The sequence below is a fragment of the Heterocephalus glaber genome, unplaced genomic scaffold (genome assembly GCF_053883595.1).
Source record: "Heterocephalus glaber isolate CG9 unplaced genomic scaffold, H.glaber_assembly_v1.0 deba00001442, whole genome shotgun sequence".
NCBI lineage: Eukaryota > Metazoa > Chordata > Mammalia > Rodentia > Bathyergidae > Heterocephalus > Heterocephalus glaber.
Window position 1 is genome coordinate 43,758,985 of NW_028258296.1, and position 23,979 is coordinate 43,782,963.

General features: G+C 39.6%; 1 protein-coding gene and 1 pseudogene across 7 annotated transcripts in view; both read left to right on the plus strand.

Moving 5' to 3' along the window:
- The first annotated feature begins 82 nt into the window (after positions 1-82).
- The window catches only part of Elapor1 (endosome-lysosome associated apoptosis and autophagy regulator 1), an 80,015-nt gene continuing 56,118 nt past the window's right edge, over positions 83-23,979 (plus strand). For 2 of the 7 annotated variants that reach the window (XM_004853614.4, XM_004853617.4), the window contains exon 1: positions 84-467. In XM_004853614.4, coding sequence (XP_004853671.1) covers positions 315-467 — 153 coding nt within the window. In that variant the 5' untranslated portion in view covers positions 84-314. Of the gene's footprint in view, positions 468-23,979 lie in introns of all 7 variants that reach the window. The other 5 variants (XM_004853615.4, XM_004853616.4, XM_087213212.1 and 2 more) reach the window with 3 other exon arrangements.
- Positions 8,914-10,300, plus strand: LOC106010091 (rRNA-processing protein FCF1 homolog; annotated as a pseudogene).

The following is a 23,979-nucleotide window of genomic DNA, read 5'->3' on the forward strand; positions in this document are numbered from 1 at the left end:
GGGGTGCGCGTGCGCCACGCGGCGGCGGTTGCCATAGCGACCGGCAGGTGAGCCGCGGAGGCGCGCGCGGTCCCCACCCCACCCGGCCGTTTGAAAGAGGATGCGGTTGTCAAGGCGACGTGGATAGGAGGAGAGGACGGAGGGAGGAGGAAGGACCGGCGGCCTTGGCGTGGCCGCAGGGAGGTGACTGAAGCGAGCCCGGCCCCTTGCATCCTCCCCCTGTGTACCTCCCTCCCTCTTTTTTCCTCCTTCTGCCAACAGAAGCAGCCGCCGCAGCACCTGAGCCGCTGCTGCCGTTCGCTCAGCACAGCGCTATGGCCGATCCTGGTCACGGCCACCATCCCTCTGCCAGAGGCAGGGGAAGAGCTGAGAAGCACACGTCCCAGCTTCTGTGCCTCCTGTTCTGGGCTGGGACCGTCCTCCAGGTAACCCAGGGAACTGGACCGGAGCTTCACGCCTGCAAAGAGGTACCGTTCGCCCCTCCGACCCGACCCCACTTTGGTCAGAAACATCTTAGATCCAGGCGGAGACCTTGGGGATCCAGGCACAGTTTCAGAGGCCGCGGAGTTTGGGTTTCTTTGGGGATGAGGCATGGAGGGAGGGAAGAGGATCAGGCTGGCGTCAGGGGGAGGCCAACCCGCTGGAAGACTTCTGAAAATAGATCACAAAATAGATCACCTCCACAGCTTGGGGTGCTGAGCTCTGCGAGAAGGGTCCCAGCTCCAAGAGGAGGAATGGCCTGGGTCGCTGGACTCAGAACGAGAAAGGAGAAAAACATGAATTGTCCTCCAGATGTAGTGAAATTACCTGAAAAGTGGTTGGAAAAGATTATGTGCAGAAAGGCAAAATAGAAAGGGGAAAGGAGAGCGGTTGGATAAGGAGTTAGGAAGGCCAAAGAAAGTGGTGGAACCAAGTAGGAATCCTTGTGGTTTTTATCATGACTTCAAAAAACGGGGGGGTGAAGGTGAAGGTGGAGACTTTCGGAGAGGGACTGTAGGGCGCCACCGACTCTCTCGCCTTGGGGTTGAACATCCAGGTACTTTGTGAGCTGCTGAATGAGATGCCCTTTTAGCTTGGCCTCCCCTCAGCACACTGCGTTTGCTGTTTAGCACGTGTTTCACATTGATCCAGATTTTTGAGTTAACATCTAGTTTTTTGCCAATCTCTACTCTTATTCTCCATACTTCTGCCAACATATGTTATGTCTTTCTAAAGGTGTTTCTAAATTGGTGACAACGTAATTCAGATGATAGGTAGTAAATATCTTCCAACCAAAAATATCTTTTGAAAATTCTTTTTGGAGGGATACAAAAAGGTATTAGGAATAACAAAATCGAGTAGTTTCTATAATATTGAAATAAGGATATTAGATTGTGCCCTAAGTTTAAAAAAACATATGGCAGTAGCAAAAATATATATTTACAGGAGCTACATTGGGGAAAGCAAAATAAAATTTCTGTTATCTGTGAAATGTGAAAGTTTTCAAAATACCTCAAGAGTCTGGCACTGTAAAAGTAATACCCAATGTCAAATTTAGCTAAGGTTTTGAGAGGCTAACATATTCTTTATATGTTATCAGCATTAACTGGTTAGCAAGGACACTTCTATCCTATATGGAGATATATTATTAGTAAGGTGTTAGACTTAGTAAGCATTAGACTGTCCACAACATATTAAATTATGGAGAAGTAGGGATTTTTGTGTGAATAAAGATGTTTGACTTGAAAGATTCATGAATATGACAAAAGTGACACCAGTCAGTGGGACTTCTGATAATTTTTATTAGTCCAAATGATGACTTTCCCTGGGCTATCTATATGTCCATCAAGAGTTTTTATGGCATGTTTTAAAGGTGGTTGGGAACAGGATGACTTTGTTAGTTTCTATGGCTCAATGGCCTTGGTGGCCTTTGGTGTAATCAACCATAATCATGAATCCAAGCAAGTCTGCTATTCAAAGAAGCACATTAGTGACTCCTTTGTGGAAAGTAAAAACCCTACAGATCATCTATCAGTTATTGTTGTGATCTTTGTCAACTATGAAAAATAAGAGACAGTTAAGACATTAAACACTTCATATCATGTTAGTTTGGGGGGAGGGAAGAATATTGATATTTAAGATCACTAACTTGGGTGAAAAATTTTTTTTACTCCTATTCAAATGACCAATATTTGCTTAAGTAAATGGTCCTACCAGAAAAAGTGAGCTTAAGGTGTGGCTCTTAACACACCAAGATTTCAATCCTGTTGCCAGTTTTCAGATCTATAGACTGGGCATTATAATAACACCTTCAGAAAGGACTGCTTTGAGGCTTGGAGAAAAAAATACATCTAAAACCCAAAATAGAATTACTTAACCCCATTCCCTGCTCCTTCTTTATTATTAGATCCCCCCCAGCCCCATGCCAAGTTGTAAATGGTGTGGGAGGCCCCTCACTGGCTGCAGGCATCAGTAAGTTCTGTTTACACTCTCCTTGAGCAAACAGTGGCTGCCGAACACCCTCCACTCCAAAATAATAAGGAACATAATAAACTCATTATTACAATATTATTCTCTTGGCAATATGAACTGACCCAACAAGTTTTGGGGCTTCCAACCTCAAATAGTAAAATACTAGCTCAATGTAGACTAGACCTTTTCTGTTCTTAATCTTCATATGAACTTCTTGTAAACTCACATTGGGCGTTAATGTCAAGGACTCTTTATCAGGTCAAGGCTGATGCTAATGGCAATGGTGTTGTTGCAGCCTATCTGTGAAAGCCGAGACATTGCTCTCCATCTAATTAGGAAAAAGAGAGGTTTAGCTTGAAGTCTAATCAGAGGTGGCAAAGAACTAAGAGTTGTGCCCTATTGAAATTGTGCAGGGGCTTGGTGTTCCTTTCCCAGTTTTATAATAATCAGGGTCACCAATGGAACTAAACATTCTATGTGATGTTTGTCTTCATTAATCATTTCTTTAGCCCTGTGTTAATCCAGGCCAAGTACTGATTGGGAGCCAAAGGTGAGTTTTTCATAGTACAATGTGTCTAAGTCAAATGAGAGGGGAACAGAAAACTGACTTTAACATAATCTGCCTTGCTGAGAGATTCCAGTGCTAATTGCCCCCAAAGGGACTTCCCAGTTTACATTGAAAGTCCTGGGGTTTGGGAATCTGTCAGACATGAATTGGAATAAAATTTGTTGAATGAGTAATGACTCATTTAGTAAGAATGCAAGTTAATTAACTTCTGACAGCCTCAGATTCCTGATCTGTAAAGTAGGGATGGTAATACCCATCTTCCAGGACTGTTGTAAGACTTAAATCAAATTAGATAATGCATGGAAAATCCCTAGTTCATACCCTTGACATAGAATAGGTGCTTATGAAATGTTGGTAGGCAGAAAAGTTATGCACACAATGACTATAAATGATGACATAAGGTTAACGTGGGGTAAACAGTGCAGGAGTGGCAATAAAAAGGTAGATAGGAAAAGAGTGATGAAAATTTATTTGAACAGTTGCCTCCTGACCCACCTCAAGAATAATCAGTAGCATTCAATAGGCAGAGATAGAAGAAGGGTGCTTTCTAGAGGGAGGAGGCTGGGCAAAGGTCTACAGGTAGAATATGCAAACTATTCTGGAAATAATGGCAAAATGACCAGTTGGCTGAAATGTGGAATAATGTGGCCAACAATAGAAAATAAGGTTGAGAAGTTATGCACTCAGTGGAGAATCCCTGAAGGATTTCTGGTCAAGATAGCAGCCTGCTCAGAGTGGATTAGCAAGATTAGAAAATAAACATGGTTGACACAGCCAAAAGATGAGAGCAGAGAGATTGGGGTGATGGTGGTGATGTTATTTCAGAAGATTTTAGTATCTTCCTGGCAAATGCGAGGTTCTGAGTTTGAGTCCCACTTTAAAAAAAAGAAAAGAAAAAGAAAAAAAAAGATTTTACTGAGGTCAAGGATGAGATTAATAAAAGGGCTGCATTGGGGTGGTGGCAGTGGGATAAATGAAAGTTGGAGACATAGGCTGAAGAGAAAGTCAGATGATGCTACTGATTGAAGGTGTAAGGTGCTAGTGAGGGATGTGTTGAGGATTTTTGTCAGTATTTTAGAGTGAAAGAGTGGTAGGAGTCATTAGCAGAAATGCAGAAAGCATAGCATTAGAGGGCAGAGTGATCCCTTCTTTGTTCTAACTTTCCTGCGATGAATCTCAGTAGTAGGTGGGAAAGTGTGGAAGCTCGGCAGAGGACTTCCCTGGGCTTTTATCTTTCCTCCTGTGTTGTGCTCATACATTATTGAGGCTTGAACTCCACAGTGAAATGGCCAGATCTAAAAAACACTCAGGATCCCTGGGCTTTCAGAAAGTATTTTGGAAAATTATAAGATTGAAAATGATTCCTATGATTGGGAATCATCAAGGTAAGATACTTAAAACACTGCCATATTTGGTGAAGAGGGAAAATTAAAACTCTCCATTTGTCATGAAGTACATAGGGGAGCAGAATGTATTGTTTTTGTTCGCTGTCAGAGGGCGCAAAGGAATAATACATTATTAGGATCAGAAGACATGCACGAGGCCATTTTGTTTATTTGCTAGACTCAAGGTAAGAGTGTGCTAAAACTAAACCAGACTGAGAGTGAGCAGACTTATTTAAAAAATTCAAAAAATTATAAAAGTGGCATGTATGTCTCTTTCTTTAAAAAAAAGTGGCACATTTCATTGGCAGACAATAGAAATATAAGTAAAAAAGAGACGATGATAAAACCACTTATAATCCCATCACTCACACTGTCATTTTAATGTATATATTTGTGAGACAGAGGCAGAATAGTGGTACAGAGTGTGGGCTGTGGGTAAAATTCGGTAGGCTGGGCTCAATTTCCAACCCTTCCACTCAGTAACTGACCTTAGGAAATTAATCTCCACATACTTTGTTTCTTCCATTTTTAAAATGGGAATACTGGAGGCCAGGGATATATTTCAGTGGTAGAGTGCTTGCATAGTATGCATGAGATCCTGGTCTGATCCTCAGCAACTTAACAGAATAGTGATTACACCCACTTAATTATTATAATGTAACATTAAGTGAGTTAATACATGCAAAGTGTTTAGGCCAGTTCTCGGTGCATGTGCATAGTAAGTACTCATTAAAGTACCTGTTATAATCACACTTGTAATAGAGGTATAATTGAAACTGTACTATTTCTAAGAACGTCAGGGTGACTCTCTGGAGTAATTTCATTGCACTGAAAAGAGAAAATAAGTAGACATGAAAGATATTCTGAGGAAAACGTTGGAGGAACTTGGGAAAGAGAATCAGGAGCACACAGCTGTTGAGGCTGGCTCTGTGCTGTCCTACTGGTGGCCACCAGCTACATGTGGTTACTATGCGCTTGAAGTGTGGCTAGAGCTGCTGAGGAAATAGATCTTAAATTTTATTTCATTTTGATGAAGTGACAGTTAAAATAGATATTCAATTCAGTTATTGAAAACATTTTAACTGTGTTTGGAACAACATAGGTATGTATATGATTCTACTTTTTCCACAGTAAGTTTTATCAAATGTAATTAGAGATCATTCAGTGTTTCTGATACAAATGATGTATCTTGGGCCAGGGATTTAGCTCAGTGGTTTCGCTGCCTGCTGTGCAAGCGCAAGGACCCGAGTTCAATCCCCGGTGCCAAAAAAAAAGAGAAACAAATGACGTGTCTGAACCGAGATGTGCTGTGAAGTGTAAGACACATGTCAGATTCAGAAGACCAAAGAGTATAAACTATCTCAGTAATATTTTATACCAATTACATGTGAAATGACAATGTTTTAGGCCTTATCTAACAAAAATGTATTATTTATTTTTTTTGCTACCTTGGATCAAACTTGGGTCCTTGCACTTGCGAAGCAGGTGGCAAAACCACTGAGCTAAATCCCCGGCCCACAAAAATGTATTATTAAAATTAATTTTACCTGTGTTTTTTCAGTCTTGAAATGTGGCTACTGGAAAATTTAAAATTCTGAATGTGGTTCACATTTCTATGGGACCCTCTTGGCCTGGAGCTGACAGCTGTGTAAGTTCTGCTGCTGGGTAGCTGAAGTTCGGTTCTCCCATTTCAGCTATGTTATCTTGGACAAGATTTTCACCTCCCTTAGCCTCCACTTTTTCATCTGGAAAATAGGGATAATTGAGTTCTTGCCTTTTGTGGATTTCTGGGAGGATTAAACAAGGTAGTGCTTGGCAAAATGCATTCATTACATGTGTGGCTCATCAGCTCAATAAATGTGCTTGTTACTTTTTTTTGATCAGCTTTTAAAAGACTTTATAGGATCATCATTCTAAGTCATTGTCTTAGTCACTTTTCTCATTGCTGGGACAAAATACCCAACACCCACAAGTTAAGGGAAGAAAAGTTTATTTAGCTCACAGTCTGTAGAGGCTTCAGTCCATAATCAGCCGGCTCCAAGGCAGGGTGTCACATGGCAGAGGGACAACAGTTAATGACAGGTCAAAGGTAGCAAAGCAAGAAGAACCTTAACAGTGTCTCTCTGCCCCTTTTATCTTATCCAGACTACCGGGATTAGGGCAGTGCTGAACCAATCAGATTTAGTAATCACTTGCCATTAATCCCAGCATCACACACTCCAGATTCAGTCTCCTTTGAAAAAGCCCTGTGACCACACAAGGTTTTGGGGGGATGTCCAGACACAAACCATACCAGTCATTAAATGGTCTTATATGACATCGCGTAAGCGATGAACTCTAAGAATTATCCTGGCTAATCTCTAATGCTAACCCTGTCACTATTTTTTTTTTTAGGCCAGAATTACTAATTTATTTTCCCTTAAAACTTTAGCTCTTAATTTAAAACTCTTAAAACTTTAGCTTCATCAAGTAACAGGCCAGACTTACAGAACAACAAGCTTTTCACAGGTTTAATGTTTTACCAAATAATATGATGGTCTAGGGTATTTATATCCCAATTTCTAAACCAGTTACAAAGTTGTATCTTCTTAGGTCCTAATTGGAACCAAACAACCCAGACACTGGTAACATAATCAAGACAGCATTGGGCCAGGGATTTAGCTCAGTGGTTTCGCCACCTGCTGCGCAAGCTCAAGGACCTGAGTTCGATCCCTGGTACCAAAAAAAAAAAAAAAGACAGCATTTACCATTTCTGAAGTGCCCTGATCACACCGTGTTCCCAAAGGATTTCTTACTGAGAGATGTTTGAGTGTTACCCTTTCCAAAACAACCTGTCGACCAGCTCTGATTATTAGCTCAAAATAAGGAATTTCTCATTCAAGGAACCACTTAACACATACTGAGCTACTGTTCTCAGCCATCAACAAATTCAACTTGCTGTGCTCCACACCTGACTTAGCTATGGTTTCATCGGCCCTTCTCATTTGTAGAAGACAAACTCCTTATAAATTCCCATCGTGACCTGGGGGGCTAGGGAAGAGCGATGGCTGTTTTGTAGTTGGGGATTATGGAAAGGGCAGAGACTTAGGTTTGAAGCCATAAAGGAGAAAAAAAACAAGTTCTTTCCTGTTTTGCTAATGAAATACTTGTAGGCCAAGACCAGCAAATTCTGGTCCTGAAATTCTATTGCACTATTTTCAATACATTCAGATTTATATTACTCTTTACCTTCTTCTCCCTGAGTATGGATTCACAGTTTGGTGGAGGTATGTTAAGAGGTAGTTATGGGGATGAAGAGGAAACAATGTTCACATCTAGCAGCACCTCATTTTCATCTCTACTTTGATCTTTCCCCGGGGGGAGGAAACCCAGGGCCTCCTACATGCTATACAAGCGCCTTACACTAAGCTATGTCTCCAGCCCGATTCCTGTCTGCTTGGACATATTGTAGTACATCAACCCCAATGTTACCATCACTGTTCATAAAAGTAGCCCTTTCAACTAAGCCCTGCACATTGTGTTTGTTTGATATGGAAAAGAAAGGCTCAACCCAGAACTTTTATTGAGCCTAGTCATTAGGGAAAATGCACACACCTTCCAGCACCCCAAGGATGCCTTCCTCTCTGGACCTGGCTTATGAAGTCATCCCTGTCAGCTCTGTGGACTCTGAGGATGGGTGTTAGGGATCCAACCCTGTCACTTGAATCACCTGCTTTAGATCCATCCCTTCTTACCTCTCTCCTTAGTTCTTCCCTCTCTCTGGAAACATTCATTTTCCCCATCTACTGAACTATTGTTACCTACCTTCAAATGTGCTGTTATTTCTGCTATCCTAAAAAATAAAAATAAAGGGTTTGGGAGGTACCTTAGGTGCACAGTACTTGCCTAGCACAAATGAGCCCTTGGCTTTGATTCCCAGCACTGTGCACATACTTACACATACACACACACGCACACACACACACACACACACACACACACACTTCTCGTTACTTCTCCCTCTTGCTGCCATTCTATTTAACTGCTCCTATAGCAAAAGCCCTGGAAAATCTGGCCCATAATCACTGTCTCTAAATCTTCCTCCTTTCTCTCTTGAATACATTCCAGGCTGACTTTCATCCCCACGATCTCACCAGAACTGCTGTAGCTCAATCCAATAGGAATCTCTCCGTTCCAGTCAGACTCCTCCTAGCAGCACTAGACAGCTCTGATCACTCTCAGTCATGTACGAGTGCATTCTTCTCTTGGCTCCCAGGACACCAGCACTGCTGAGTTTGTTTTGATTTGTTTTGTACCTCTCTGGTGGGTCCTTCTCTGTCCCCTTGATGGTTTCCTCACACCCCATCTTCGTGGGGTCAGTCTCCAGGGGTCAGTCATGGAACCTCTATCTGAATGTGGCTCACATTTGAACATAGCATTTTTCTACTCACTTTCATACACTGTTCTGTAATAATTGATAAATACAAAACATATGTATATATATAAATTGTTGAGGAATGTGGTGTGAACATAGGGAAATAAAAGAAAGCAAGGAAGTATGCGGCCATGAAGCAAATGCTTAGTCTCAGAGATGAGAGACTCAAAGAAAAAGATAAATTAAAACCTAAAAACAAAGAAAAGAGGGCCAGGGATTTAGCTCAGTGGTGCTGCCCCCTTCCTCACAAGCACTAGGTCCGGAGTTTGATCCCCAGTACCAAAAAAAAAAAAAAAGAAAGAAAGAAAGAAAGAAAGAAAAGAAAAGAAAGATCCCAGTGCTCTGAAGGAAAGAGAAGTCCCCCAACATCCTTCCTGCTTATTCTTCCAATATAATACCCAGCCGGGGCCACCTTATCATATCCTGGTTGATACCAACTTTATCAACTTTTCCATCAAAGCCAAATTGGACTTAGTAAAATCCCTGATGGACTGTCTGTATGCCAACTGTGTCCTGAATAACTGATTGTGTCGCGGGTGAAACTGAGAGACTGAGACAGAAGTACCGAGTGGCTCTACGGATTGCCAAGGATTTGAACACTTACCTTGCACACACAGAGGGACCTGTGCAGATGGCTGCTTAGTGCAGAGTAACTCAGCACAAGGGTTACGCTATGGCCACGGTTGACTGGGACCTTAAGCAGAGAATCTGGAAGATCCCTGGAGTTCCTATCATGTGATTTCTAACCCCAGATACAACATCGAGCAGATGCCAGATGATTATGGAGCCCCTTGGTTCTAATTCTTTTTTTTTTTAATTTTATTTTTTGGTGCTGGGGATCAAACTCATTACCTTGCACTTGCAAGGCAGGCACGGTGCCACTGAGCTAAATCCCTGGCCCAGAAATTCTTGTTTGCACATTGTAAACTACCTTTTTTTTTTGATACTGGGGACTCAGTTCTAATTCTTACAAGACAGAGTTCCTCTGCCTTTCTCTGACCAACTTTCTATTTTCAGTGCATTGAATGTGCTATATTGTGAGTTATTATTCATCCATTTGCTCTATTAGCAGCTGAGTATGGTTAAATACATTCACTCTTCGATGCTTTTTGAAAAAGAAATTGTTAACCCATCACCCAGTTTAAGAACCAGGACCTTGCCTATGCTGACAAAATTTCTTGGGATCTTATCTTTAATCTCAACCCCAGAGGTAACTGCTACCCTGAATTTTGGTTTTCCATTCCCTTTGTGTTGTTCACATGTATATGTTCCTTAAACAAAATCTTAGTTTTATTTTTTTAATTTTTTCAGTACTGGGGATCAAACTTAGGACCTTGCTTTTGTGAGGCAAGCACGGTGCCACTGAGCTAAATTCTGGCCCTTTTTTGGTTTTCTGAGACAGGGTCTCACTATGTAGTTCAGGCTTGCCTTGAACTTACTGTGTAGCCCAGGTTGACGACAAACTCACGGCAATCCTCCTGCCTCAGCCTCCCGAGTACAGGGATTACAGGCCTGTGCCACCTTGTCCGGTCTTAGTCTTATTTTGATCTTTATAAAAATATATCATACTTTATGTGCTTGTAAGATTTGCTTTTTGCTAGGCATGGAGGTGCCTGCCTATAATCCCAGCACTCAGGAGGCTGTGGCAGGAGGATTGCCGTGAGTTTGGCGTCAACCTGGGCTACATAGTGAGTGCAAAGCCAGCCTACACTACAAAGTGAGACCCAGTCTCAAAATACAAACAAACAAAAGATTTATTTTCCTAACTCAACATAGACTTCTAAACTCATGCATGTTATTGGATGTTACTATATTTTCTTCATTTTCAGCACTGTAAAATATTACTACTTTATGTGAGTATTTCACAATTTTAAAATTCATTCTCCTGCTAATAGACATTTTGATTTCTGGTGTTTTGTTATTTTCAACAATGCTGCTAAGGACATTGCTGAATCTGTCTGTCGGTGTGAAGGCATGAATTTGTCAAAAGTATAAGCCTAGAGGTAGGGTGCTGGGGCATGGGCTGTGTGCAGATTTATCTTAGAAAGATATCAAGTTGTTTTCCCAAGTGAAGGAACTATGCATAATATGTTTTTCTTTTTCTAATCTATGAATGGTTTATTAGTGAAGTATAGCAACAGAATTGATTATATGAATCTTATATTTAGTTACCAGTACATTCAGTTATTAGTTTATTAATTTACCTGGATTATATATTCATGTACAACTAACAATGGAAATCAATACAAATTATATTGATCTTTTGAGAAATATTTACTTTTATTTCTTTCTTAAATTAATTTTTTATATTACATGTTTGCAGTTCGTGCAGTTTACAGTCAACTTTGGGAGTGGTTACATGTCAATACCACAGCTTGTTTCTTTTTTGGTACCGGGGATCGAACTCAGGTCCTTGTGCTTGCGCAGCAGGCGTCGAAACCACTGAGCTAAATCCCCGGCCCCTCTTTTTTTTTTTTTTTAATCCTCTTCCCCCTCCTTCTCTCCTCCTACAATTCCCCTATCCCATTTTTCATTCTGGTTGATATTAATCTTAGCTCATATTATGGCATATAATCTTTAAGTAAATGAGGTTATTAGGTTCCTGTACATGAGATAACTTTATTCAACTTATTTCCCCTTCCCCTCCTCCTCACCTCTCATACTTTTCCCCTTGAACTACTTCCTTATTGCAAGAGATCCATCTCCTTGTTCCCTTCTAACCATCCTTTATTATTCTCTTTGTTTGTACTTTGCCTCCCTGAAATGAGAGATACCATGTGGTATTTAAGCTTATGTGTCTGGTTTATTTTATTTGACATTATATTTTCCAGGTACATTCATTTTCCTACAAATGTCTCAAATCTGACATTCTTTTTTTTTTTTTTTTTTTTTTTAGGTACCAGGGATTGAACTCGGGTCCTTGTGCTTGCTCAGCAGGCGGTGAAACCACTGAGCTAAATTCCCAGCCCCAAATCTGACATTCTTTATAACATTGTAGTTGCTGGGGATTTAGCTTCATGGTTTCGCTGCCTGCTGGGCAAGTGCAAGGACCTGAGTTCAAATCCCGGTACCAAAAAAAAAAAAAGGCTCATATAACAGTGTAGTGTTCCATTATGTATAGATACCACATTTTTAATCCTATCGTCTGTTGATGAGTATATATACTGTTTCTAGGATTTAGCTATTAAACATTGTGCTGCTATAAACATTGGTATGCATGTATCTCTGTAGTATGATGTCTTAAGGTCTTTGGGAAGATACCTAGCGGGAGATCACTGGGTCATATGGAATATCTAATTTCAGTTCTTTGAGACATTTCCATACTGATTTCCATAATGGTTGTACTAGTTTACATTCCTACCAACTATAAAGGACCAGCTTACATTCCCAGCACAGCCTTGCCAGCCTTTGTTATTGTTTGATATCTTAGTGATTGCCATTCTTTCTAGAGTAGGATGGAATCTTAGCATTGTTTTAATTTGCATTTCTCTAGTGGCCTGAGATGTTGAGCATTTTTTCATATATTGTTGACCATTTGTATTTCTTCTTCTGTGAAGTGTCTCTTCATTTCTTTTACCCATTTCTTGACTGGGTCTTTAATTTTATGTGGTTCAATGTTTTGGGTTTTTTTTTTAGTTCTTTATATATTCTAGGTATTAGTCCTCTGTCTGAGGAATAGCTGTCCTAAAATTTTTCCCATTCTGTAGGTTGTCTCTTCACTCTACTGATTGAGTCTTTTTGTTATAAAGAAGCTTTTTAGTATGATACAATCCCATTTGTTCATTCTTGCTGTTATTTCTTGTACAATTGAGGTTCTGTTTAGAAAATCCTTTCCTACACCTACGTCTTCAAATGTTTTACCTGTTTTATCTTCCAGTAGGTTTAATGTTTCTATTTTCATGTTTAGATCTTTGATCATTTTTATTTTAATTTAGTATATGGTGAGAGATAAGGATACAGTTTCAATCTTCTGCACACAGATATCTAGTTTTCCCAGTACCACTTGTTGGATAGGCTGTCTTTCCTCCAACATATGCTTTTGGCCCCTTTGTTGAAGATTAAATAGCTGAATGTATCTGGGGAAGTTTCTGTATCCTCAATTCTCTTCCATTGACCCACATATCTGTTTTTGTTCAAGTACCATGCCGTTTTTATCACTATTGCTTGGAGAATAGCTTGAAGTTAGGTATTGCTATGCTTCTTGCTTTGCTCTTGTTGCCCAAAACTGCTTTTGCTATTCTGGGTCTCTTCTGGTTCCATGTGAATTTTAGGATTGTTTTTTCTAGATCTGTAAAGTATGCTGTTGGTATTTTGATTGGGACTGAATTGAATCTGTACAATAGTTTTGGGAGTATGGCCATTTTGACAATATTGATTCTGATTATCCAGGAGCAGGGGTCATCTTTCCATTTTCTTTTTTTTTGGTACCAGGGATCGAACTCGGGATCTTGCGCTTGTGAGGTAGGCGCCGGAACCACTGAGCTAAATCCCCGGCCCAATCTTTCCATTTTCTGATGTCCTCCTTAATTTTCTTTTACAGAATATAGTAGTTTTCTTCACAGAGGTCTTTCACTTCCTTGCTTAGGTTAATTCCTAGGTATTTTGTTTTTCTTGAAGCTACTATGAATGGTGTTATTTTCATAATTTTCTTCTCATCCCATTCATTGTTGGTGTACACAAATGCTAATGATATTTGTGTGGTGATCTTATATCCTGCTACATTGCTGAAGTTTGTTATTAATTCTAGGAGTTTTTTTGGTGGAGTTCTTTGAATCTTCTATTTAGAGTATCATGTCATCTGCAAATAATGATAATTTGACTTTTTCCTTTCCTATATGTATCCCTTTTATCTCTTTCTCTTGCTAATTGCTCCAGCTAATGTTCCAAGTACTATGTTGAATAGAAGTACAACCTTGTCTTGTTCCTGATTTTAGGGGGAATACTTTTAGGTTTTCCCTATTTAGTATGATGCCGGCTATTGGTTTGTTTTCTTTTCTTTTTCTGGTACTGGGGATTGAACTCAGAAACTTGTGCTTGCCAGGCAGATGCAGTGCCATTAAGCTACATCCCTAGCTCTATTGGTTTGTCATATGTAGCTTTTATCATATTCAGGTATGGTCTTCTATACCTGTTTTCAGAGTTTTTATCATGAAGGGTGTTGAATTTTGTTGAAAGCCTTTTCTGCATCTATTAAAATGATCACTTTTTTTTTTTACCTTCTGTTTATGTGACATATTACATTTATTGACATACCTATATCGAACCATCCTTGCATCTCTGGGATGAAACCTACTTGGTCATGATGTGTGATCTTTTTGATAATGTGCTGCATTCTATTTGCTAATATCTTGTTGAGTATTTTTGTATCTATGTTCATTAAGAAGATTAGTCTATAGTTTCCCTTTTTATTTGGATCTTTATCTGGTTTGGGGATCAGGATGATACTAGCTGCCATAAATGAATTTGGGAGCACTCCATCCCTATTGTGGCTTGAAAAGCCTCATACAGTCATAGCTGGAGTTTTTAGGTAGTGGCTGGATCTGGTGTGTGATGCTGGGATTAAGGATGTGATACTGGGATTGATTCGTGGTGCAATGCTAGGATTAAAGGTGTGAGTACTACCTGACCTGAGTGGGTAGCCTGGATAAGACATAAGTGACAGAGAGGGCTGCTGTGGTCATTGCTTGTTGCTTGCTTACTGCCTTCTGCTTGCCTTGCTTTGCCATGGACTCTTTCTTTTCTACAATGCCCCTCTTCCATGCCACCCTGCCTTGGAGCCAGCTGACTATGGACTGAAACCTCTATAAATTGTGAGGCCAATAAACCTTTCCTCCTTTAACTTTGAGTGTTGAGTATTTTGTCTCACCAATGAGAAAAGTAACTAAGACAACCTCTTTCAATTTCTTTGAAGAATTTGAGGAGTATTGGTGATATAACATCCTTAAAGATTTTGTAGAATTCAGCAGTGAATCTGTCAGGTCCTGGACTTTTTTTAGTTGGTAAATTCTTTATTACAGTATCAATTTCATTGCTTGTTATTGGATTGTTAAGCATATTGGGTTAGTTTTCATAGTTTGTATATGTCTAGGAATCTGTCCATTTCTTCAAATTTTGTTAATTTGTTGGAATATAATTTTTGAAGTAGTTATTATTTTCTGGATTTCCACAGTGTCTGTTGTGATTTCACTTTTTTCATTTCTTATTGCATTGATGTGAGTCTCTTCTCGCTTTCTATTGGTAAGTCTGGATAGGGGCTTATCTATTTTATCTATTCTTTCAAAGAACTAGCTTGTTGATTCATAATTTTTTTTTAGTTTTTCTAGTCTGAATTTCATTGATTTCCACTCTCATCATTATGATTTCCCTCTTTAATTTGGTTTGAGGCTGGTTTGTTGTTGTTTCTTAAGTATTTTATAATTTCTCATAAGGTTCTGTTTGAGCTTGCTTTCTTTTCCTAATGTGAGCATTGATTGTAATGAATTTTCTTCTTAGAACTGCTTTTGTAGTGTCCCAGAGGTTTTGATGGGTTATACTGTCATTGTCATTAACTTTCAAAAATTTTTAAATTTCTTTTTTTATTTCTTCTGTGACCCATTGGATATTTAGGAGTATATTGTTAATTTTCTAGGAAATTTTCCTTTTTCCAAAATTTCTCCTGTCATTGATTCCTATTTTAATTGCAAGTGATCTGATACTATGCATGGGGTAATTTCTCTTCTTTTATATTTACTTAAGCAGGCTTTGTGACTAGGGTGTGATCCATTTTGAAAAAACGTACCATATGCTGCTGAAAAGAATGTTTACTCTGTTGTATGAGGGTGGAATACTCTGTACATACCCATTAAGACCATATGTTCAAGAGTGTGGTTCAGCTCTGAAATTTCTTTTTTCTTTTTTTGTTTATTTGATCTATTGTTTGGGAAAGTGGGGTGTTAAAATTCCCTACTATGATTGTGTTAGTATTTATTTGATTTTTAAATTTCAGCAGTTTTTGTTTTATGACCATAGATACTCCAGTATTTGGTGCATATATGTTCATCAATGTTATCTCTTCTTGTTGGATTGTTCCCCTAACTAATATGTAGTGACTTTTTTGTCTCTTCTAATCAGTTTTAGCTTGAAGTTTACCATGTCTGATATTAGAATTGCTGCTCCTGTTTGCTTTCAGGGTCCTGCTACATGAAATGTTGTTTTCCATCCTTTAATTTTTAGTCTATGTATATCTTTTTGGATTAGATGAGTTTCTTGAATGCAACAGATTGTTGGATTCAACAATCTGTTTTTTGATCCAGTCTGCCAGTCTGTGTCTTTTAATTGGAGAGTTGAGGCTGTTAACATTGAGAGGTATTACTGAGATGTGTTGGCTATTTATTATCATTGTTTTCTTTATCTGTTGTTGTATCCTTTGTTTTTCTTTTCCTGATTTTTTTTCTTGCTGTTTATCCATTGAACTCACTAGTTTCCTCTGTGTTTTTAGCTGTGTCCAATTTGTTGTTTCTGTTGAGTATATTCTGAAGTATTTTTTTCTAAAGGTGGTTTAGCACTCATATGTCTTCTTAGCTGGTATTTTTTCATGGAAATACCTTATTTCTACATCTACTTTGAAGCATAGTTTTGTTGGCTAAGTTAATTTGGGTTGGAAGTTATTTGCTCTTCGGGTGAAATAATTCATTCCAAGCTTTTCTGGCCTTTAGGGTTTATATTGAGGAGACTGCTGTGATTCTAATTGGTTTACCTTTATATGTGACTTTTGTTTTTCTCTGGCTGCTTTTAAAATTCTAGGTTTTTTTTTCTGGGTATCTTGTAATTTAATAAGGATATGCATTGGTGAGCTTCTTTTTTCATCATAATTGTTTGGTGTTCTTTTTTTTTTTTTTTGGTACCAGGGATCGAACTCAGGTCCTTGTGCTTGCACAGCAGACAGTAAAACCACTGAGCTAAATCCCCAGCCCTGTTTGGTGTCCTTTAAGTGTTACTTACTTGTATTTTAAACTCTTTTCTTATATCTGGGAAATTTTCTTCCATGATTTCTTTTTTCTTCTTCTTCTATGATTTCTGTAAGCATTTTTGTGAATCCATCTGTGCTATCTTCTAGTTTTTCTCTAACTCAGATTAGTCTTAGAGTGTTCTTCTTGTTGTCATCTAGTAACTGCTGGATAGTCTTCTCTTGTTCTCTTATTTTCTTTTTGGCTTCTTTGAGGCTCTTTATCACAATTCACAATTTTGTCCTCAATATCAGACACTGTCTTCACAATGGTAAGTTCTGCAATGTATGAATTTTATACAATTTTTTATTTCAGGTTTTTTTTTTTTTTTTTTGGTACTGGGGATCGAACTCTGGACCTTGTGCTTGCAAGGCAGGCGGCAGAACCACTGAGCTAAAGCCCTGGCCCTATTTCAGGTATTTCTGCATGATATCTGTTTGAGGATTCCATATCCTTATTGAATCTGTCATTCAAATTTTGAACTGTTTTGGTTAACTTGCCCAGTTTTTTACCTATTTCCCCCAAATTCACCATGAGTGTATTGAGTGAAATTGCTGTGAATTTTTGATTCATTTCCTCTTTGAACTCATCTATTTTCTTTTTTTTAAAATTAATTTTATTGGTACATTTTAGGTATACAATATAATGAGATTTATACCTTTACATAATCCATCTTGTGAACTCATCTATTTTCTTCATCCCTTCTAAGAACTTTTCATAGATTTCTGTTACCTGGTATTTGTTTTCTTCTCCCTTTGTGACTCCTTGCTCTGCCTTGGGAGATTGGGGTGGGGTGTTTGGAGATCTATTTCCTTGGATCTTCATTTTCCTATGTGTATCTGTGTTTATTTGTTTGTTTTTATATATAACTTTAAAAAAATTATAACCTCCCCCCCTTTTGGAGGGGTTACTGTAGGCTGGGGATTAGAGAAGTGGGGAGAGTTTGTGGCTTATATAGAGATTTTTAGTAGGATGTTGCCTCCCTGTGAATAATTTCCAGCGTTGTATCTCCAGTGCTAGTGTTTACTCCTTCTGTTATTTACTTTAAGTGATTTCAACTCTGTCCCTGTGTTTTGTTGAAAGAATTACTTCTGATTAGAACAGCGTCCATAGATTCAACCTTACAAGACTTCTATACGTTAGTCCTTGCAGTCCTTCTGCTGTGTGAAGTCCTTACACTTCCCCGCTTTGCTAGTCTCTATGCCTAGTCGGACAGTTTATTATTTAGGGTTGTTCTGCAATGAGGTAGGTGAGGTGGGGTGAAGGGAACGGGACATGGTTGGATGAGGAGTGTTAGACCCTAAGGAGGAGAGCTGAGGGGGGATAGAGTAGTAGATGACAAGAAAAGGTTGATGTGGGGTCTAATTTTTTTTTTCCTTTGGTACTGGGGATCAAACTTGGGTCCTTGCACTTGCTAGGCAGGCAGCAGAACCACTGAGCTAAATCCCTAGCCCTAGTGGGGTCTAATTTTATTGGAGTACTTTTAGTTGTATTAAAAGGTTAGTAGTGAGAGTTTTCAGAGGATATTTTCTGGGGGCGAGGGAGAGATATGGGAGAAAGGGGGTTTACCTTGTGATTGAGGGAAGCTATGTGGTCGTCGGAACTTACTGATAAGGAGGACAATCAGCTAGGTGAGATATGGAAGAGCCAAGGCTTAGGAAGGGGAGGATGGAAGAATAATTCTAGAGAAGGTGGGTGTGAGTGTGAGGGAGCTAAGTATGGGGAATTTAAAAACTTGGAAAGAGGAGTTTACATGTTTAGAAAAGAATAAAGAAATACGTTAATAATATTGTCTCGGGTTTAAGGTGAAGAAACTAGATATGGGGCTGAGACAAGTGAAAGAACCTAGACACCTATTAAATCAGAGCCAATGAAAGAACAAATACACAAAAGTAACAACCTAATAAACACAGGAAAGCATAAAAGAATATAACATAACCCCACATTACTAAATAAATCAAGAAACATACAAAATCTTAAATGTATAAGATGCCCAGTGGGAGCACAGATTAAATATTCCAATGAGACACAGCATGTGTGATTCTCAAGTTTATTTGCTGAGTATCTCAGTTCTAACACTCCAGTAACTCTTCTGATCCCTCTACCACAATACTGAAGCTAACTCAGACTCAGGACTTCTTTCTGCCAGGTTGCAGGCATTCTTGGAGAGTCTGATCCAGTATGATTTTTTGGGTTAGGAACTCTTGCTGTCCCTCTCCCTGGGTGTGATGGTGGATCTGGCAGACAGGTTCACTGGCATGAAATTGTCCACTGAGTCAAGAAATGTCCTGTGGACATATCTAACCCCTGTATCCAGATTTGGTGGAGTCAGTTACACTTTAGAGTTTTCCTTATATCAGACAGTGCTTACTAGAGAAACAGACTTAATACCGAATAGTTCCTCTAGTGTGAGAAACTGAAAGTGTAAATAAGGACTAAAAGGTATAATAGATAATGTGAAATAGGAAGAAAAGGTGCAAAGGGGAAGGGGAAGTGGGAGGGGTAGGGGAAAGGAAAGAAGGGAATGGAATTAACATGAGGAAAAGAAAAAAATTGTAACAAAATCTTTGTAAATAGGGAGGGATGGAGGAGGTAAAGGAGGGGGCAGGGGAAGGGGGAAAAATAAGAAGCAACATGGATCATGTAAAGGTGCAAATTTCTTTTTTTTTTTTTTGGTACCAGGGATCGAACTCAGGACCTTGCACTTGCGAGGCAGGCGCCGGAACCACTGAGCTAAATCCCCGGCCCTAAAGGTGCAAATTTCCAATGATGAATGTCATTATATTGTATACCTAAAATGTACCAATAAAATTAATTTTTAAAAAAGAAACATTTAATGCCAGATATACAAATATATAAGGACTTACAAGATTGGCTTACAGTGGCTGCCCACAGAGTCAGGTGTGGAAGAATGCAAAAGGTCTGTCTGTGTGCTGGGCATCGGAAGGATCCAGCTGAAGGCCTGGAGTGCACTGTAGTGTCCCATATCTGTATCAGGAGGCTGAAGGGTCTGCGATGGCAGGCTGAAGAGTCTATGCTGAAAGCCAGGAGACAATGTCCAAGGTGAGGTGAAGACTGGAGGTCCTCTGAAGAAAGAGAAGCAAGTCTTCCTTTTTCTTTTCCCCTTTATACCATTCAGGTGACAAGCTGCCCTAGGGTGGGTCTTCTGTCTTCAGAAAATTCCCTCAGCCACACTCAGAACTATGCTAATCTAATTTAGTTGGGTGTTTCTTACTCAAGTTGACACAATCAGTTAACTATCACACTCTTACATTCAAGATGAATCCTAAAATTAGGGCCTTAATGCTGTCTTAGACACTGGAGGAACTGACTTCTTTTTTTGTGTGTGTGTGTGTTTTTTTTTTTTTTGGTATCAGGGATCGAACTCAGGTCCTTGTGCTTGTGAGGCAGGCGGCAGAACCACTGAGCTAAATCCCCAGCCCCTGGAGGAACTGACTTCTGAAGGAAGGATATTACCAAGAATTGTCTAGCCTTAAGATTTCAGATAATTTCTGCAAATATAGATCTTGTTCATACTCTGATGGTTCCACAGTGGAGGTCTTCTTTGCATTGGTACTCCTTTGTTTTGTTTTGTTTCTGTTTTGGGGGTCAGGGTCTTCCTATATAGTTCAGGCTGGCCTTGAACTCATTATGTAGTCCAGGCTGGCCTTGAACTTGTGGAAATCCTCCTACTTCAGCCTCCTGAGTGCTGAGATTACAGGCGTGTGCCACCATATTCAGCTTATACTTCTTATTTTAAAGGGTAACTACAGAACCTTATATTCTTAAACCAGATGTAGCATCTCCTGCTCAGATAACCTTTTGATTAGATAAAAGATAAAAGGAAGAAAAAAGGAAAAGATGGATCTGTGTCAGTTAGCTTTTGCTGTGTAACAAATCCCCCCCCAACTCATAGTCATTTAAAACAGTAACCATTGTTTGGTCAAATTCTGCAATTTGATCAGTCTGGGGCAGCATGGCTGATATCTGTTGGTCTCCCTTATTGCAGCTGAGTTCACCTGGTTGGTTGACTGTAAGCTAAGAATTCTAGCATGGCCCCACCCAGATGCCTGGTAGTTGACATGCTGTGAGTAGGGGCACTCATGTTCTCTTCTACGTGAGCTCTCATTCTCCAGTGGACTAGCTGAGACTCACATGATGGTTTCATAGTTCCAAAGCAGTAGGAGAGCAAGCCTCAAAATGCAAGCTCTTTTCAAGTTTCTGTGTCATGATTCCTAATATCCTATTGGCTAAAGCAAGTCACGTGGCCAGGCCATGATATAGACTCCATTTCTGAAGAGGACCCCTACAAGGTAACACTGTGAAGGGCCATATACATAGGGATAGAAAGAATTTGTTGCCATTTTTACAGAATGTCACTGTAAAATGCTGAGTTGATACAAACAACCAACCACTGCAATTGACTTATAAATTTGGTTAGGTACTATTTTTAGAAAGTGAAGGATATGATTAGATAACCTAATTTATTGCATAGCATCTTGGACATCTGAGAACTTTTGATCACCATTTCTGTTAGCAAAGTTTACAGCTTCAGGACTACACCAACAAATATCCAACACTCACAAGTTACAGGAGGAAAGGTTTATTTCAGCTCACAGTTTGTAGAGGTTTCAGTCCATAGTTGGCTGGCTCCAGGGCAGGGCGATGGCAGAGAGGCATCACAGAGGAGAAACAGTTCATGGTATGGCAGGCAGGAAGCAATGGCAAGCCTGCTTTCTAACTTTCTCTTTTATTCTATCCAGGCTATAAGCTTATTGGTTAGTGCCACCCACACCCAGGGTGGGACTTCCTTCTTCAGTATATCTATTCAACCACACTTAGAACTATGCTAAACCAATTAGTGGACTAATCCAGTACAACACACCCTTAATCCCTGTATCACACACTCATGATTCAGCCACCTCCCAAAAGCCCCACCTATAAGCACATGAAGCTTACGGGGGACATCTAGATACAAGCCTTAACAGGGCCATCTCTGAAACAAAATAAAGCAAAGCAACAACAACAAGACTTGAAGAGATGTTAGCACTCATTTGAAGAGGCAGCAGCTTCTTCCCCGGCAAGTGGCTCCTATGATCTCTTGCCTAGGAGCAAATGCCTGTACATCACCTTATTCTCAGATCCCTCCTAGCTCTTCCCCTTGCAGGAGCTGCTTTACCAACCACAAGTAAAAACTGTCCCCCTTGGCCCACATTATACCCACCCTCCTCCTTTCTCTTTTACATTTCCCTATCTCAGTGGTCCTGGGGGAGAAGCTTATTTGGCTTGAAAAGCTGAGTTGATAATCACAAGTGAGCCCTCCAACCAACTTGTAGTTATAAATTTGGTGAAGTACTGTGAAAGACAAGTGAAGGCTATAATGAGAGATTTTTTACAAGGAGACAATGTAGATGGGGAGGTGAGTGGGCCTCTCTGAGGGGTGAGCTCCAGCTGTGATCTGAGGCTGCAAGAGTTTGGCAGGTGAGGACGAGGGGATCAGCGCACAGACACGAGGCAACCTGGTGCTCAGGATGGACAGATGGCTGGCGCTATCTAATCTCACACTTGTAAAATGCAAATGTGTATGCCCAACCCAAGTTTTCAAAAGCTGTTAAAGGAGGACGTGAGATTCTGATCAAAGTGTGGGGCATGGATTTTATTTAAAAATTATAACTAACTCATAAAACACATGATGATAATAATTCACATTTATTGAGTGTTCTGTATAACCTGTTAACTCCTGTATCAACTGATTAGTCCCACAGTGACTCTGTGAGGTAGGCACTATTAATATACCACCTCTACTCTCCCCTATACCCTTCTCTTTCCTGCATTATGTTTATCCACATCTTTGCCATCTGATATATATATGATATGTATATACCTATGTGTGCATGCACACATATTTATTTATTGTTTTTTGAGACAGGGTCTCACTTTGTAGTTCAGGCTGGTCCTGAACTCACAGTAGTCCTTCTTGTCTCAGCCTCCTGAGTGCTGGGATTAACTTGGTAGCATGGACTTTGACCCACTTCTGTCAAAATGTTGAACATACAGTTTGATGCATTGATGCATCAATCAGTGATCTTTGATGCACTTTGATGCATTAATTCTACTTTTAAGTTTTATCCTACATATACACTCAAGTATGCATCATTATATAGTAGGATGTTCATGTAGCATTGTTATGATATAAACAACTGGAATAAACCTATTCATCAAGAAGTTTCTTTTTTAATAAATTATGGTACATCATATACTGAATGACAATTTAGTTGTTAAAAATAGACAGAGTTATTGTAATGAAAACAGTAAAATATGGAATAAGAAATATATTCTGATGTGACTTTTATGTAAAGTTAAAAAAAGAGACATATGTACTTCTTTAGGCATAAAGCATTTCAAGATAAATGAATGTTTTGGCATTGATAAACTGCTAAATTGCCCAGGTTTGCACGAGGTAGTGGCGCATGCCTGAAATCCCAGCACTCGGAAGGCTGAGGCAGGAGGATCACCATGAATCTGAGATCAGCCTAGGCTATACAGGTGAATTCAAGGCTAGCCTGGGCTACATAGCAAGACCCTGTCTCAAAAACCAAAATAAATCAATAGATAATAAAATAAAGCTGTTACCTTTTAAAAAATAAAAAGTAAGTTGCCCAGGCTGGACTACAGTTTGCAATCCTCCTATTTCCCAGAGTGCTGGAATTACAACCATGGCTGGATAGCAAGAGCTTCTAAAGACATCACTGGCCTTTCCACATGGAGTCAGCTGATAGGCTCGGTGGAGGCTTTGGCTATGAAGAAGGCCAGGAGAGCTCACTGTCGCTGGGAACTACAGAGACATAGAGGGTCAGGCCAAAGAACCTGATGGTTTTAGGGAGCTATCAAGGCAGACAGACAGTGGTTAATTCTGCCAGATTTTCTGAAAATAAGTCAAACTCACAACTTTTGCTCAGTCTGTACTGGGCTTCAGCAAGTGATAAAAACTGAGCTGCTTGACACATTTCTTTCTTAAGTGTTCCTTTTATGATGTGCCAGATAAAGAGCGAACAGATAATTATAGTTCTTGCTTGAAAGCTACTGAGAAAAATGTATTCTTCATACTTCCTGGGATTTCCACTTTGCAAATTCCTTTAAGTTTGAGAAGTCTTATATAATTAAAAGCATTTCTAA